We start from the raw sequence: 15,679 nt of genomic DNA on the forward strand, positions 1-15,679 counted from the left end.
TATTATCACTCCCACTCAAACACTGTGGCGAACAGCATAAAACAACTTATCACAAATTCTATTTAAATTGCAAAGCAGTATACAAGCGATATTGTTTTACTAACATTGATTCAAGCACAAACAAGGCTCCTGAAACCTGTCTTCTCCTTTACCACAGGATTCGATATCTGGTGAGCCCAAGGAGGACCTAGAACAGTGAAAGGGAGAAGGTGGAAGTCTCTCTCCTGGCTGGCTGTGACCTCCTCTCTCCACTGACCTACCCATCAGAATCAAAACTCAACGCCATGGCTAAAATAGAAGCCCACGTATATGCCTAAAGAAAGGCAAAAGCAAACATATAAAAAGCCCTACTAAATTTCAATACATCTTTCAAAGTATGGTAGGAAAATGCCTTAAATTTGGAGTCAGAAACCCTTATCAGCTTGGAATAGTTATGGAAAGGTCACATCTGTGAACTCCAGTTTTTCCACATAGAAAATGGAGTCCACGGCCGGGTGCGGTGGCTCATGCCTGTAATCCCAGCATTTTGGGAGGCCGAGGCAGGTGGATCACAAGGTCAGGAGTTCAAGGCCAGCCTGGCCAACATAGTGAAACCCCCATCTCTACTAAAAAAAAATACAAAAATTAGCCGAGCATGGTGGCATGCACCTGTAATCCCAGCTACTCAGGAGGCCCAAGGCAGGAGAATTGCTTGAACCTCGGCAGGGAGGCGGAGGTTGTAGTGAGCCGAGATTGCGCCACTGCACTCCAGCCTGGGTGACAGGGCAAGACTCTGTCTTAAAAAAAAAAAAAAAAAAAAAAAAAAAGGAAAGAAAAAAAAGAAAATGGAACAAAAGCTGCCCTATTTCAAATGCCTGTTAGAAAGTTCAAAAGTTAAAATATATGAAATTACTTGGTAAACTCTAGCCTGCTAAGCAAAATGCAAATAATTGTGATAATTCCTCTCACCAGGACTTTTAATATATGGATTACTGAAAGCAAGTGCAAACAACTTATTATGGCTCCCTGGTTACCTCCTTACTCGTTTTTAAACTAACTATACTAATAAGCTGTGCACAGTCTGAGACCCAATAAACAAAGGGCTGCATGTTCACTCTAACAGTCTCTCAACCTGGCCAGGGATAAACTCCTTCTAGACTTCCTCTGTTCTGACGTTAATATGCCCATTACTAAAGAAACACACACAATGCCAAACCACCTTATAATATAGCACTTAGAATCCAGACTCTAGTGTAAGAGGGTGAGCTCCTATGGCCTATAGGTCTCTCCAGCACGGGTGGTACAAAGAGATTAAAAAAAAAAAAAGGCCCAGCACAGTGGCTCACGCCTGTAATCCCAGCACTTTGGGAGGCTGAGGCGGGTGGATCACCTGAGGGCAGAAGTTCGAGACCAGCCTGGCCAACATGGCGAAACCCTGTCTCTACTAAAAATACAAAAATTAGCCGGGCATGGTGGTATGTGCCTGTAATCCCAGCTACTAGGGGGACTGAGGCAGAAGGATCACTTGAACCCAGGAGGCGGAGGTTGCAGTGAGCCGAGATCGTGCCACTGTACTCCAGCCTGGGCAACAGAGCAAGACTCTGTCTCAAAAAAAAAAAAAAAAAAAAAAAAAAAAAAGGCACATCCTAGTCTGGCCTGAGGGCTGAATTTGGGCTGAGAAAGCTCATCCTTCCTGCTTTAATAAACTCAGCCAGAGCCTAGTCAACAAGGCAAAAGAAACAGGTTCTTGGACACTGGAATCCCAGACGAGGAATGTGCAGCACTTAAGTGGATGAGCAGAGAAAAGCCCTGCGGGGGATGATTCTAAAGTAGAGAAATGACAGCCACAGTGGATACCACACATATGCCAAATATCATCTCTCTGCTGGTCTATGACCAAAGTACACGTAATCAAATTCACTGAATTCATTTATGTTTAGAGTTCTCAGGTTTCTAAAAACCACTCTTAAAAGTGCTACTTCTAGTCAAGGACTAGCTCAGCGAGAAGCATTTTATTGACGGTGTCCATATTTTCTGAATTCAAATCATAACTTGGTCTGACAAATGATTTATAAATTCTTTTTGAGGGCCTAGGCCACAAGATTAGCATTTCAGGGACATTTCAACTTTGTATGATTGCTTGAGATGGAATAGCTGGAATCAGGACTCGTCTTGAAAAATCTAAGAGCACTCATACCTCATACAGAGTATGAATAGGTTCAAGGTCTTTTAGACAAGAAAGAAAGGGAAGGGCATTCACCAGATGAAGCCCAATGGGATTTAACAAGCCACCTCAAGTTAAATCACTGGAAACACTATTGGTAACTGATGACAGAGCCCCAGAAGCCATCAATAAAGCCAGAATCCATTCCTCTCAACATGGAACCTCACAAACCCCTCTCTTTCTCCTCCCATGTTGCCGTTTTGATTTAATGAAGGGTCACAGAAGGGGGTTTCTGAATGGGGATAAAAGTTTATCTAAAATTCAGAACAGCCCCTCACCTATTCTGGGCCATCTGTCATGAGATGAGATACAGATCTCAAACCTTGAGGAAAACAAATTAGCTCATACTAAATCTGCATTTTATAAATGTAGAAACCGAGCATCGAGGAGGCAAATTATTTCCCAAATGTCAATCCCTGATATAGAAAAAAATTTAAAAATTTGCCAATCCTCTGCATTTGCAAAGCAAAGATTTCCTCCACCTATGAAGCCTTACCAGGAGCAGTTCCAGGTACCTCAATGTCACCCATTCGGGTGTTATTAAGGGTGAAGTCTCTTCATTGGACTTGCATCTAGCATGTGATCTGGTCATGGCTCTGAAGCCTCCATTTAGATGCAGGCAGTAAAGGGAGGCAACTTCGGGAAAAAATGATCACCTTGATGCTGTCATGCCTTAAATTACAGTGATGTGACAAACCAAATAGAAATGTCTATCATATAGAAAAACATAAACTGGCTCACAGAACATACTCCTGCAGTTATAGTGCCACTTTAACAACTTTATAAACTTGCAGTATAATTAGTTTTGCAGCTCAATGATACCCAACAATGTCTACCCTGAGTTGCTGGAGTTTCTAACAGTCCAACCAAACATAACACATAATCTTAACCCTAGTTAGAATGCATTTAGACCAAAGAGGTGCTACCCCTTCTCAAACTGGCAAGAGGCTAACCATCATCAAACTACGTATTCACCCTTGAGCTGATATGTGGCCAAATGTTAGTACTTTAAAATGTACGAGGATTCTGCAATGGGGAAACTGGTTACCTTAAATCTCTGAGGTTGGTGAAACTGAATCGTTGCCCTTTTCTGATCGAAATCTTTTCTCAGCTGAAGAAAGTGTGCTTTGCCATCTTTATTTAAAACCTTCTTCTTCCCATTTACACACCGGCAGACATTCACATCTCTTCCATAGTACGTCCCCCGGCTGCACAGACTCTTCAGATCTGTTAGCTTGAACAGGGACCCATAGTATGTGGCCAGTGCAGGGTCACCTCTCTGAATGAGAAGGGGCTTCTGCTCCCAGAATTCCTTGAAAAAAGTCTCTGTCTTGATGGGCGAGATTAAACTTTCAAAGAGACTACTGGGACTGTCAAAGTTTAAAGCTGAAGGCCCCCCAGCTGCTTCTACCTTCATCTGCTTACAGGGAACCGGCCCCTCTTCCTTCCCACTCCCTGCAGGCTTTGCTTTCTTTGGCATCGTTCTGTCTTCAAGACAAAGCAGTAAGGAAATGCAAACCTACCAAAAGAACAAAACACACATGGTTAGGTTTACAAGGAGTGCCAGCATTGGTGTTAGCGGATCGCGCGCACACACAACTGAATGACCATTACACCTTCGTGAGAACTCTTCATAGGTCAAAGCTACTTCCCCCAGGATAGGAGACAGCCTTAAGCCAATGCCATTTCTTCTAAGATATGATTCAGCCTCAACCACCACTCAGATGACATATTCATCTAAAGAAGAATGTGTTTTTCTTTTACACAAGCACTATGTCATGGTATTATTTATTAGGCAGTATAATTATCCCAAATAAACCTATTCAACTGTCTCAGCAGTTCCTACTCATAGGTTTAGCCTGTGGCCATTGACACAGCAAAGTCAAATATCTTGGATTTGGCTCCCATCAGCATCAGGGCCCACATCTAATTAGATGTACTCTGAGTTACAAACATTTGACTAGAGAACAACTAACAGCTGCCCACTGCCAGGTGCTCCTCACCACAGCACCACCCCAACTGTTACGCAGGTCAATCAATGCGCCCTGGACCCGCGGTGTCTCCTGGTGGCTGGAGCAGGCCACTGCCTTCTCCTGTCTCCACTAACCACCTGAACCTGCTCACTTCCAACTCTGAGCTTATTCCTGAAAACTGCCACTTTTATCAGAAACTCCCCTTTGTTTAAAGAAATAAAGCCCCTAAAGGCTGAAAAGTGAAGGCTAAACGTAGTTATATCTAAAGCCTTGAAAAAACTATAACTTTTTAACTGAAGATTTTAAATAATACCAATATCATTAGCCCCTAACACAGCACTTCTCCAACTTTAATGTGCACACAGATCGCCTGAGCATCTCAATAAAATGCAGGATATGATCCACTAGCTCCAAGGTGAAGCCTGAGATTCTGCATTTCTAACAGGCTCCCAGGTGATGCTTCTGCTGCTGACACTGCTGAGTAGTCGAAGCCACACAGCCAAGCCTTGCAAAGCTCCTTCAGAACTGCCTCCAAACCACAACTATTGATACTTAGAGGGTAGGTCTCCCTCATCTGTTTCCAAGAACTGTAATTCAAATTATTTAAATTTCCTGAGACTGCAAAATTCTATCTTAAAGTCCTTTCCCTCTGGGAAGGGACTCCATCACTTTCAACAGATTCTTAAAGGAGTCCCTATCTCCTGACAAGGTTAAAAACCACTGTACTTATAAAAACCAAAACTTCTGAAAGACTTGTTATTTATAAACGGTATAGTTTCCTACTTTGGTGAGTTATCATAATTGCAAGAATACTGTTTTCTGTTCTTTTGTCATTATAACTAAGCAGTATTTCAGCTACACTGTAGACTAAGTGGAATTAATGTTCTGGCCTGGGAGGTAAGCATCCTGGAACGATATGTTGCATACTGTGTGACGTGTTGCAACTTATAAAAGAAATTTTAGATTGAAACCCAGATGTAAACTGAACAAATTAAGAAAGGAAATGTCAAAATATAAAGCCCTCTAAACAGCTCCGTTCCTTCAAAAGACCAGGTGCTTTTGATAAGGAAACACAGGACATGGTGGAAGAGTAATATAAACTGATACTACAGGAGAGGGGTAAAGCTTGAAGCTTAGAAAAAAAAAAATAAACTTTAGTGTTTAGGATATGTGGTCAGTAAGACACATTTTCTGAAAATGTTTCCTTTAAGTGAAACAGACCAGCTTGAATTCTCAAGGAAAGAATTAAGGCTTCAGGAAGGCACAGCATTGCTAGTACATGGAACTCTCAAGTGATGGAGAAATACAAAGAGATAGAAAAATGGATTCGGGAAGGGGTACTGCTTATGCAGAAGATGTTCCATAGCGGGCCTGACTGCTATCCTTTGAAAGTGCAGCTTGTGGCCGATGTCTGAGAACTTAAGATTTTGGGAGAGTTTCCACCACCATTAACTGATAGGAGTGGCTCACCATGCCTAAAATGTATAATCATTACAGTTTATACCAACACCTGCTTTCCTCTGGGAGTCTGGAAACGTTGGTATATGCCAGGCAGGGGTGGCCTAAGTGAAAAGCCCCCAGTAAAAGCCCTGGGCACTGAGTCTCTAACAAGCTTCACAGGTTGGCAACATTTCACAAGTGTTGACACAACTAGTTGCTGGAGCAACTAAGCACAGCCAGTGTGACCGCTCGAAGACCCTTGGAGCCTTGCACTTGGTATCCCCAGAACTTCACCCATGTGCCTCTTCCCTTTGCTGACTGTGCTTGATATCTTTTCCCTGTAATAAATCAGCCGAGTCCTCCTAGCAAATTGCTGAACTAAGGATGGCCTTGGGGACCACAGCACATTGCTCACGTTTAATTTTTAAAAACTTAGATTGGTTTATTAGGTTTGTATTACTAAAGGCACCCTATAGAGTCATTTTATATTCAGCCACACATCTCTTATCTCTCACAATTGGTCAGTTTAAAATTCATTTAAGGGGAGAGAGCAGGAGGAAGATGCAAACGAAAAGCTTTTCTTTAAGCATAATATATGAATACAGTATAAGCACATTCACCAGAAAGTGTGGCTAATCAAAGAATGCAAAACACTTAAGCCAAAATAAAATCACTTAAAAGAATCTTTCCCATCTACAATCACTAACAAACCCCAATACTGTATAACAAATGCTTTCCTTAGAATATAAATTTCACTACCCATACTGCCAAAAGTTACATCATTTGTTTCTCTGTGTTCATGTTGAAATGATTTGAGGCTCAATTAATTGGAGCCTAAGCTTAGAGGTTTCTGGGCAAATACATTATTTCTCTGATTCTCACACTACTCATACTGTAAGACAACCATTCCTCTTAACAGCTTTCTAGAGCAGAGGGGAGAATAGATGAAGCATCCTACCACATTAAACATATAAAAGTCTTAAGGTACATATCATAATTTCGGAAACAGCAAGAAGTAAAACACATATCTTAGAATCCAATACTATAGTAATTAAAGAAGACAATGCTTTGTCTAGAATAGTACAGCCAACACAACCTTGCCCATAAGCCTCAGAGACCACCCCAATAGAAGTAAATATTTCTATAAAATCAAAGAAAAGTTTTTGAAGAGCAACTGTTTTCCATTTGACTATAAGCATTAAATGTAAAAAGACTAAAAGATTTACAGTTCATACTTTGGTGACTACCCCACAGATAAACCCTATAAGAAAATCAATGTTGACAACCATACTATAGGCAACAGACAGAGAGTCACTATATTTTAAAGGTACTCTAACCTCCTTTTCTATAATATTTGAGGACATGAAGACGTAAGGAAGCTCTTGAAGGAAAGGATTTGTATATCCCCGGAAACAAGCACGGTGTGGTACATAGGAGGTCCTCAAGAAATGTTTGCTGAATTTTTCACGTTTTCATCTTTTGTCTGTATACAATTTTGGAGACAAACCACAAAGGCCTTACACAAAACAGTTACGGAAAAAACAGATGGCTTGTGCAGAGGGGATTATTTTTCTGATTGCAGCTGTCACTTCAGGATTCAACAGTATCGTAAAAGCTAAAAGGCACTTTAGACATCAGTAGTTATTACTAAATCGGGGAGGGAAGTATGAATTTCTACATCCCCTGGGCAGTTTTACAGAATGTAGTTCAGAGTTACCAGCAAGGTTGTTAGCATGCAAATTTCTGGGTCCCTCATCAAGCCCACTGGATTGCCACTTCTGATGGCTGGGGCCCAGAATCTGCATTAACGTAATACGCTCTCTAGATGAATTTTAGGTCCACTAATGGAGGACAACAGTCAAACGCAGCTCAGTTAAACACACGGCTGTCAGAAATTATATATTGCTTGTAACAAGGTTGTCCAGACTGATCTAAAACATTTCTTTTTGGCTCAGAGATATGTTAATCAATCCAGAGGGAAAACTGGTTCTCCTATGGACCTAAAGGAGTGATCAGCAGTTATCTTTTTAGTCTGATTTTAGAGAGGAAACGGACTATACCTCAATGTATTTTGGTGACCATGAGGTTACAAAGCTTGATGTCCAGGAGGCAAAAACCAGTACCAGCAGAAGAAGCTGAGTAAATCAGGTTCCTCCGCTCAAAGATGAGCCCAGTGACATGAAACCCGAGGCACCAGATTTACAGCTAATGAGTGGCGAAATCAGATCCTCTTCCTCCCAGTCTATCCTTCCTGAAAACAGTGAATAACCTGGTCTCAGTAACCTGTTGGACAACCCAGCTGTCGGCCAATCGTTGTGGAATTATTTGCTGGTAAATGAATTGGAAGCATATGATGTAATGCAGCTGCCCTTCTCCCCACACACCTGAACTTCAGATTTCACAGCTGTAGAGCGTGTCTCTTAGGCCCGACCTGACGCCCGGCGGCGCAGCCCACGTGGAGGCCGTGCTCGCACAGGCAGTTCTGCCACCACCGGGCGGAGGCCGGCACCACCCTCCTTGCTAAGCCTCCAAACTTTCCGTGCGCTCGTCACCGGTGTCGCGACCATTAGCAGGCCACGTGTGCGACTCTCTGTAACCAAGGCTTCCGCGACCCTACCCCTAGATCCGGGCCCCACCCACCCTGCCCCAGTCTCCGGGGAGGTGGGACGCCTGGGCGCGCGTCCCAGGTCCCGCAACCACAGCGCCGGCCACCGAGGCTTCTCGCCGACCGACAGGTCTCCCAGACCCGCACCCGAGCCCGGGTGCCTAAAGCAGCAGCGCGCGCCCCGCGGGATCGGGCACTACCCGGCCTGCCCCGGCGCTGGGATGCCCGCGAGAGCGCCCCACTCACCCGGCACGGCCTGTTGCTCGCGGCAGCGAGCCCACTGCGCTGCGGCGCAGCGGCTGGAGGCGGGGCGGCGTGGGCACGCTCCGGGCGGTGCTCCAGCCCCCGCCCCGCCCCACCACGCCGGCCCGCAAGTGGTGGGAGCGCCGGGGCCTGGCTACCCGGCGGTGTTCCGTGTTCACGCCCGGGCGTTTCTTTAGTCCATATGGAAGGAAATAAATGGCCTTTTTTTTCCTCTTTTTTTTTTTTTTTTTTTTTGATATGTGAGACAAGGTCTCACTCTCGCCCAGGCTGGAGTGCAGTGGTGCGATCTTGGCTCACTGCAACCTTCACCTCCCGGGCTCAAGCGATCCTCCTGCCTCGGCCTCCCAAAGTGCTGGATTATAGGTGTGAGCCACCCACCCGGCTCTCCTTTTTTTTCTTTTAACTTGGGGCGGCAGGAGAGGATTTGGGAGAGCGTTTTGGTGCAACTCCGTTCCTTTTATGAATAGAGAAGCAGGCCTGAAGAGGAATACCAGCTGTGCAAGTTTAGGGAGTTGGTGGTCCGGGTTCTCCCATGGCTTTCTTATGGGCTGTGTGGCTACACAATGCTGATTTGTACAAGCCGAGTGTCATTTATATCATCTTGCTCCGGGAGAGAGAGTCAATCCTAGTTTTAAAAGATACTGGAAATTCGTTGAGACTATGGCTACAGAAACAGAAGAAATGCAGTTATCTGAGTCCTTTCAGCCTAACACTCCCTGCTTTGGAACATTTGGGTCCAGTCAGGAGGCACAAATGAGTGCGCAGGGAAATCAGTGGCGGGCCTGTGCCTTTCTTTGCTCTGTAGACAGCCAGAGGACCCAGAGGAAGTTGACATTTCGTTCCGTCAAGGTGACTGAGACCAGTGGCTGCTTCTAATGATCAAGTGGCACATGAGCAAATGGGAACAAAGTACACCCTTGTCTAGTATTTGTCTAAAACTAACAATAATAGCAAGTCTTGAATTGAGTTCTTCCTGGCTATAAGGCACCACGCTAGGTGTTTCAAATGCTCCTCACTTCATCCTCACTACAACCTTGCAATTACCTCCATTTTACAGTTGAGGAAACTGAGTCAGGAGAGGTTAACTAACTTGCACAAGATCACACAGCTAGGAAGATGCAGAAACAAGATTACAGCCAAACCAGTCAGTCAACTGTTGGTCTTTTTCACGTTTTACTAATACTCGTATAACTAGTAAGTTTCCTGGCAGGTTCCAGCTGGAAAAACTCGAGGGTAACATCAAATTTAGCCCTTACAGGGTAAAAAAGAATAGTCAACAGCAAAAATCTCTAGTTGATATGATATTGGTAATGTACTTTGCTCTTTATTTTGACTGCAAGACATCTACTCAAGATAATATAGAATAATATTGCTGTTCCTTGGATTCAGATAAAGGTAAATTTTCACACGTCCACCACTTGGAAAAGCAGTACGGTTGTAGAAAAAAGTTATAATGTCAACACAAAATACCATTTTCTCAGCATATAAAATGGCCGTAGGATGTCTAACAGAACAAAAGTACATATTGAAGTCAGCTCTGCAGGGGGAAATCATACATCTTGTGTAGGAGTTCCTCTAATGCAAAATTAGTCTATCAGTATGTTCTCTCTGATTTTTTTCATTATAATTCCGATTTCTTAGCATAGCAAGCAAAAAAGTCATGATAGTTCCATCTTCAGACTAAACAGTGCCCATCATTCCTGTGAAGAAAAGAGGAGGGGCCAGGTGCGGTAGCTCACGCCTATAATCTCAGGATTTTGGAAGGCTGACGCCGGTGGATCACCCGAGGTCAGGAGTTCAAGACCACCCTGGCCAACATGGTGAAACCCCGTCTCTAACAAAAATACAAAAAAATTACTCAAGCATGGTGGTGCCTGCCTGTAATCCCAGCTACTCAGGAGGCTGAGGCAGAGAATTGGTTGAACCAGGGAGGCGGGGTTGCAGTGAGCTGAGATTGCACCACTGCACTCCAGCTTGGGCAACAAGAGCAAAACTCTGTTTCGGAAAAGAAAAAGAAAAAGAGAAAGAAAGTTAGTTTGTGCTTGGGTGACAAGAGCGAAATTCCGTCTAAAGGAAGGAAAGAAGGAAGGGGCGGGGAGGGAGGGAGGAAGGGGGAGGGAGGGAAGGAGGTAGGGGAGGAAGTAAGGGTGTGGTGGGATGGGATGGGAGTGGAGAATGGCTTGCAACCTTGCCTGAGAGGAGGAAGAGGAGGTGAGGAAGTAAGGGTGGCATGGGATGGGAGTGGAGAATGGTCTGCAACCTTGCCTGGGAGGCTTCTAGAATATAAGGCCTTCCTACATGTATTGTTTCTGGCATTTTTTTTTTTTTTTTTTGGAAAAGTTCTTCCAGAGGACAAGATGCAGACTGCTATCCAGTCCCCACCATAGGTTCATTTAAAAGTCAGTTATTTTGTTTCTATAATTAATTTTCTCATGAAAACAATGTTATAGATGGCAGCTCTCAAGATCTGTCCGGAAAAGACTAGAAGCCTCCAGATTCTAATCAACAGACTAGCGCTCCTCCTCTGGATCTGAGGCACAAGATGCCAAGGAGACAGGAGAAAGGAGAGAATTCCCTTCATGTCTCGGCCATAAACCCTGAAACAGACTTGTCCATGAGCCTTGTAAAATAAGTTACATTTCTGCAGAGGTGCTTGACGTTCACACCGTTTGGATTGCTTTATTAAAAGACTCTTTTTAGAGCCAAGTTTGTCTTCCTCTTCTGTGGTCTCCTAGGCTCTTCTTCCTGTAGAGCTTTTGGTTTTTAGCCACCTAACTGTGGCTGTGCACCTGTCCAGCCTGGGCATCAGGCTGCAAAAGTGCAACCCTGTCCTACTCCCACCTCCAGTCACAATGATGCTGGGTGCAAAAAAATCTAAAAATGGTGGTGTGTAAATGTACTTTTTATGGTTATTAGATCTAACTCTGGAGGGGCCAGGTATATGAATTCGGAAAACTCTCTTTGCTAACATTCACTTTCCTCATTTATAAAGTAAGATTGCACCAGATGTACTGTGATATCCCTATTGGCACTCAAATTCCATAGGCTTAAGGGTCTGTGCTCTAATTTTCAAAGGGCATTAGAAGAAGAATCAGTCTGATTGGAATTACCTTTCAGTCTATAAACATTGCAGAACTTATAAAATGATTAATATTTGTATTTTTGTTGTAAAGCTTTATTTTATAATGCTACTATGTCGTACGATTCCAGGAAACACATTGCTTTAAACTATGTGAGTACTGCCCCCTATGTGTTTGTATTCACTTTGGTCCAGAAAATATCTAAACCATGTCTTTCTTGTATATGACTTTAATATTTATACCACTATATTGGGCTAACTTTTTAATATAAGGAAACAGACACATCAAGGTTAAGGAACTTGCTCAAAAATACATCATTTGATAGTCCATTTTTTTCATTTGGGCTGCTATAAGAAAATACCTAAGACTGGGTGGCTTATAAGCAACAAAAATGGACTTCTCACAGTTTTGGAGGCTTGTTCTCTGGTTCACAGAGGACACCTTCTAGCTGCATCCTCACGTGGTAGAAGTGGGAAGGCAATTATGTGGGTCCTCTTTATAATCCCATTTATAAGGCTTTACCCTCGTGACATAATCTACTCCCAAAGGCCCCACCTTCCAATCACATTGGTGATTCTGTTTCAGTATATGAATCCTGGGTGGGGACAAACATTCGGACCATAGCACCCATACTGCCTATCAAGTAATATTCTTTGGACCTCTGTTTATGTTTCTCCAAAAGTGGTTAATTTCACCTAACTCGGAAAGATGCTGTGAGTTTCAGGTGAGGTGGAGTAAACAAAAGAGTTTTAAAACTGTAAAATGCTGTTCAGCGTGAGAGGCATTACTGTTAAATATGACATCTTGAACATGATTCCATGGAATGAATTAAATGCAGTTGGGCCTTTTATACATGCATACTTCACTTAATTTACACAATTCATCAAGCAGAGTACCTTCAAATTGATGTCATATCACCATGGGATAATCTTGGTGTCTTAGTACCTTCAGAAAAGTCAAATTTGTTTAACAATGACCCAGGCTGAGGTCTTTCAAGACTATACTAGTTACGATACAGCTCATAGAACTCAACATACTTAACTTGATAGCAAGCATACCATCACCGTTTGGAATTATATTTTGCATATTTATATAACTATGATTTAAACTCCTTGGGAGCAAGAAATGTGCTTCTTTAATTCTGAGAACTGCAACAGAGTTCTTCACAGAGTAGTTACTCAGTGTTTACAAAATTGAATTGGGTAAGCATTCCTATTTTCTTTCCTTGCTTAGAGTCCAATTTCTTTTACAGCCTGTGCCTATAGGAAAGTTGGTGTTAGGCTGCATGACTTTTCTTAAATGATTCTGCAGACCTCCTTTCTCCAGCAACCCAGCACTTGCAGGTGAAAATATGCCTCAGGATTTTCCAATGACTTTTCCTTACAGAGATGTTTTCTTACTTAACATGTTATCATAAATCTTGAAATTGACTTGCCCAATTCTTATAAAAATATGTACTCCTGCAGAGGTGCTTTCTGCTCATACTCTTTGGGTTGCTTTGTTAAAAGGTAAACAAGCTCCTATTGAAAATGTTTCCTACAAGACTAACAGAATGTATATATGGGTCAGGAACCCCCAATATTATGATGCAACATTAGTTTACTTATTTTCCTTTAAAATATCATAATGACCTAAAAATGACCAACTAAGGTGGTACTAGTCAGGTACTGATGGGTCTGTTAATGAAGTTTTTTAAAACTTCCAAGGAAGAGAAAAATATACCTCATATAAACTGTTTCTGAATATAGAAAAGGAAAATAACTGAAAAAGAAAATTACAGACAAATGTTATTTATAAACCTAGAGGCCCAACCTTTGGTGAAATAATCTCTGTGGGATTTTGACTTGAAATTTCAGTTGAATCCCCCAAACTGGAAACAATATTATTATTTTTTATTTGTTCAATACTTACCACTTTCCATTTTCCAGGCCCTTTTAAAAAACTGAGTACATAAACCTATTAATACACACAAAAATCTAAAAGGAAGATACTATAACTCTCCAAGTTTTACATGTGAGGAAACTGAGGAACCAGGAAACTAAGTTATTGGCCAAAGGTCCCAAAGATCCCACTGGGGTTGGAAAGATCTTGTACCCCAGAGATACGGCCCTGGGAATGTGGAGGCTGCTTCTCACCTGGAATATCCTGAAGAAGGAGTTGGCCGGTGACCTCATCATAGCACTCTGAGGCAAAAAGGCAGTGTGGAAGCAGCCTACTCTCACACAGATTGTCACATCAAGGACCATTGAGCATCTTCTGGGCTGAGTGGTTGCTGTGGAAAGTAGTTAGGCTTGGACAACCTGGAAGGTGACAAAGAGAGTGGCATAGTGGACCAGGAAGCAGTGGGGTCCATCGGCCCAGACAGGAAAAGAGACACAGGGTCTTAGGCAGTCTGTCAGAGATCTCAAGGTTAATTTCAATAAACCCAGTCTCACCTCCAGATCAACCTTCTCCTTGTCAACTAAAGAAAAAGCTAGACTTTCAAAGAATTAAATTAATTTCATTCAGAGTCTCACTGACAATTGCAACCAGGGAGAGCCTTTCAGAGTTCTGTTAGACTGTTCCAAAGCAGTGTTTCCACCCATAACTTATACATTAGGTGGTGGAGGTTCTGTGCATGTTCAGAAGTTACATCGAATGTACTCAGAAGTTACATTAGAGCAAAATCTCATCAAAGTTTGGGTGCAAGAGTACATCTGGTTACAAATCACAGAGGTATAATTATTAATCCTGTCAGATGTTATCTTATGGACAGGAAGAGGCAAAAGCTAGGATCATTGGACTTATCTTTTCTAAAAATGCAGTGATTTAGGCAAGAGATGTGGGAATCTGTGCTCGGTTCTGCTTCTCATCCTCAAGGCATTCTTCCGGAGGGCTGTGCTTGTCACTGAGTCAGGGGTTTCTGAAGGTAGGCTGACAGGCAGAATGAGCAACATTGCTTTTTCACAGCAAGGGCTATGTGGCTGGCCAGAAGCAGACATTTGTTACTTTATCTCATACCCTGCATCCCTTGAAAGCTTCAACATTTGAATAGCTGTCACCAGGGCCAGCTACATAATTTGTGGGACCTGTTGCAAAATGAAAATATAGAGCCCCTTTTCAAAAGAGTGCCATTAAAGGTATTAACATATAAAACCATTCCCTTCTTTTGTCTCTCTTTCTTTTTTTTTTTTTCTCAGTTTTTCTCTTTCTTTACTATCAGGGTGATATCTTTTATTTGCTGCTAAGTGCCATGCTCTACCCTGGTGCAGGAAGGTGAGTGCCGACATTCACAGGCACCCAGGGCCCTGCAGGGCCATTGGGTGCTGCTAAATTAAGAAAAAATATATATAAAATTGTAAAGGAAAGGAGACTTTATTTCCCATAAAGGATTATACCCTGCAAGGTGCCCATCCCTCAAGCTTCCTTTCTGGCCAAGACCAGGTAGAGGCACTTTGGAAGGAGTGGGGGTGGGGGTAGGACTTTAATGCTTAACCAGTTGGCTAAACCTACATGCCCAGCAGGTTATGGGAAGAGCTATGAATATTCATGAAGGTGGTCCTGACACTTGCATATTGAACAAATATGCATGTATTTAATAACATATGACCCATGTTCACTTTGAGGTGGAAACTTAACATTCAAATATATTGCAATTAGGCTCTATATGTCAAGAGGTGTTTTTGGGATGCAAAGCCAGGCAAGTACACAACCTCTGTAAACCAGCCAGAACTAGTCTATTGTTGGTGGTTTTCTTATCAGGATAAAGTTACTGAAATCAGTCTCTTGTCCAATCAAAGCTGAAGTTATGGCTGGTAGAATAGGAGGTCAGTTAGTTAGTGTCCAGTGCTAAGCTACAATTGTTTTAATATTGCTTATCTCAAGGCCAGTACTTGTTTAGCTGCTAGAGAAAAATAAAAACCTTGTGGCAGTTAGAACACAGTTTATTTTTCTTTAAGTGCAGGGGTGAGTGACTTAACCCTTGCGTGGAATGGCCTTAGGACCTGTTTATAATTTGATATCTTATTGCCACAGAGTCTGCTCTGTCAGTCTTAAAATCTCTATTTTGCCATACTTTCAGGTCAGTTGTGTCGAAACCATAAAAGGGAGGGGCATAGAATGAGGCTTTTCTGAC

At 42.6% G+C, this 15,679-nt stretch overlaps 1 protein-coding gene across 7 annotated transcripts in view; it reads right to left on the bottom strand.

Annotated features, from left to right (window-relative positions):
• Window positions 1-9,194, bottom strand: part of RIOX2 (ribosomal oxygenase 2) — a 28,906-nt gene extending 19,712 nt beyond the window's left edge. The window contains exons 1-2 of one of the 7 annotated variants that reach the window (XM_055110185.2): window positions 8,468-9,194; window positions 3,252-3,722 (exon numbers count right to left, since the gene is read on the bottom strand). In XM_055110185.2, the coding sequence (XP_054966160.1) occupies window positions 3,252-3,683 (432 nt within the window). In that variant the 5' untranslated portion in view covers window positions 3,684-3,722; window positions 8,468-9,194. Of the gene's footprint in view, window positions 1-3,251; window positions 3,723-6,953; window positions 7,100-8,000; window positions 8,258-8,467 lie in introns of those variants that run through there. The other 6 variants (XM_034956995.3, XM_034956993.4, XM_034956991.3 and 3 more) reach the window with 6 other exon arrangements.
• Between the last annotated feature and the right edge of the window lie 6,485 nt (window positions 9,195-15,679).

Source organism: Pan paniscus, chromosome 2, assembly GCF_029289425.2.
Source record: "Pan paniscus chromosome 2, NHGRI_mPanPan1-v2.0_pri, whole genome shotgun sequence".
NCBI classification, from domain to species: domain Eukaryota; kingdom Metazoa; phylum Chordata; class Mammalia; order Primates; family Hominidae; genus Pan; species Pan paniscus.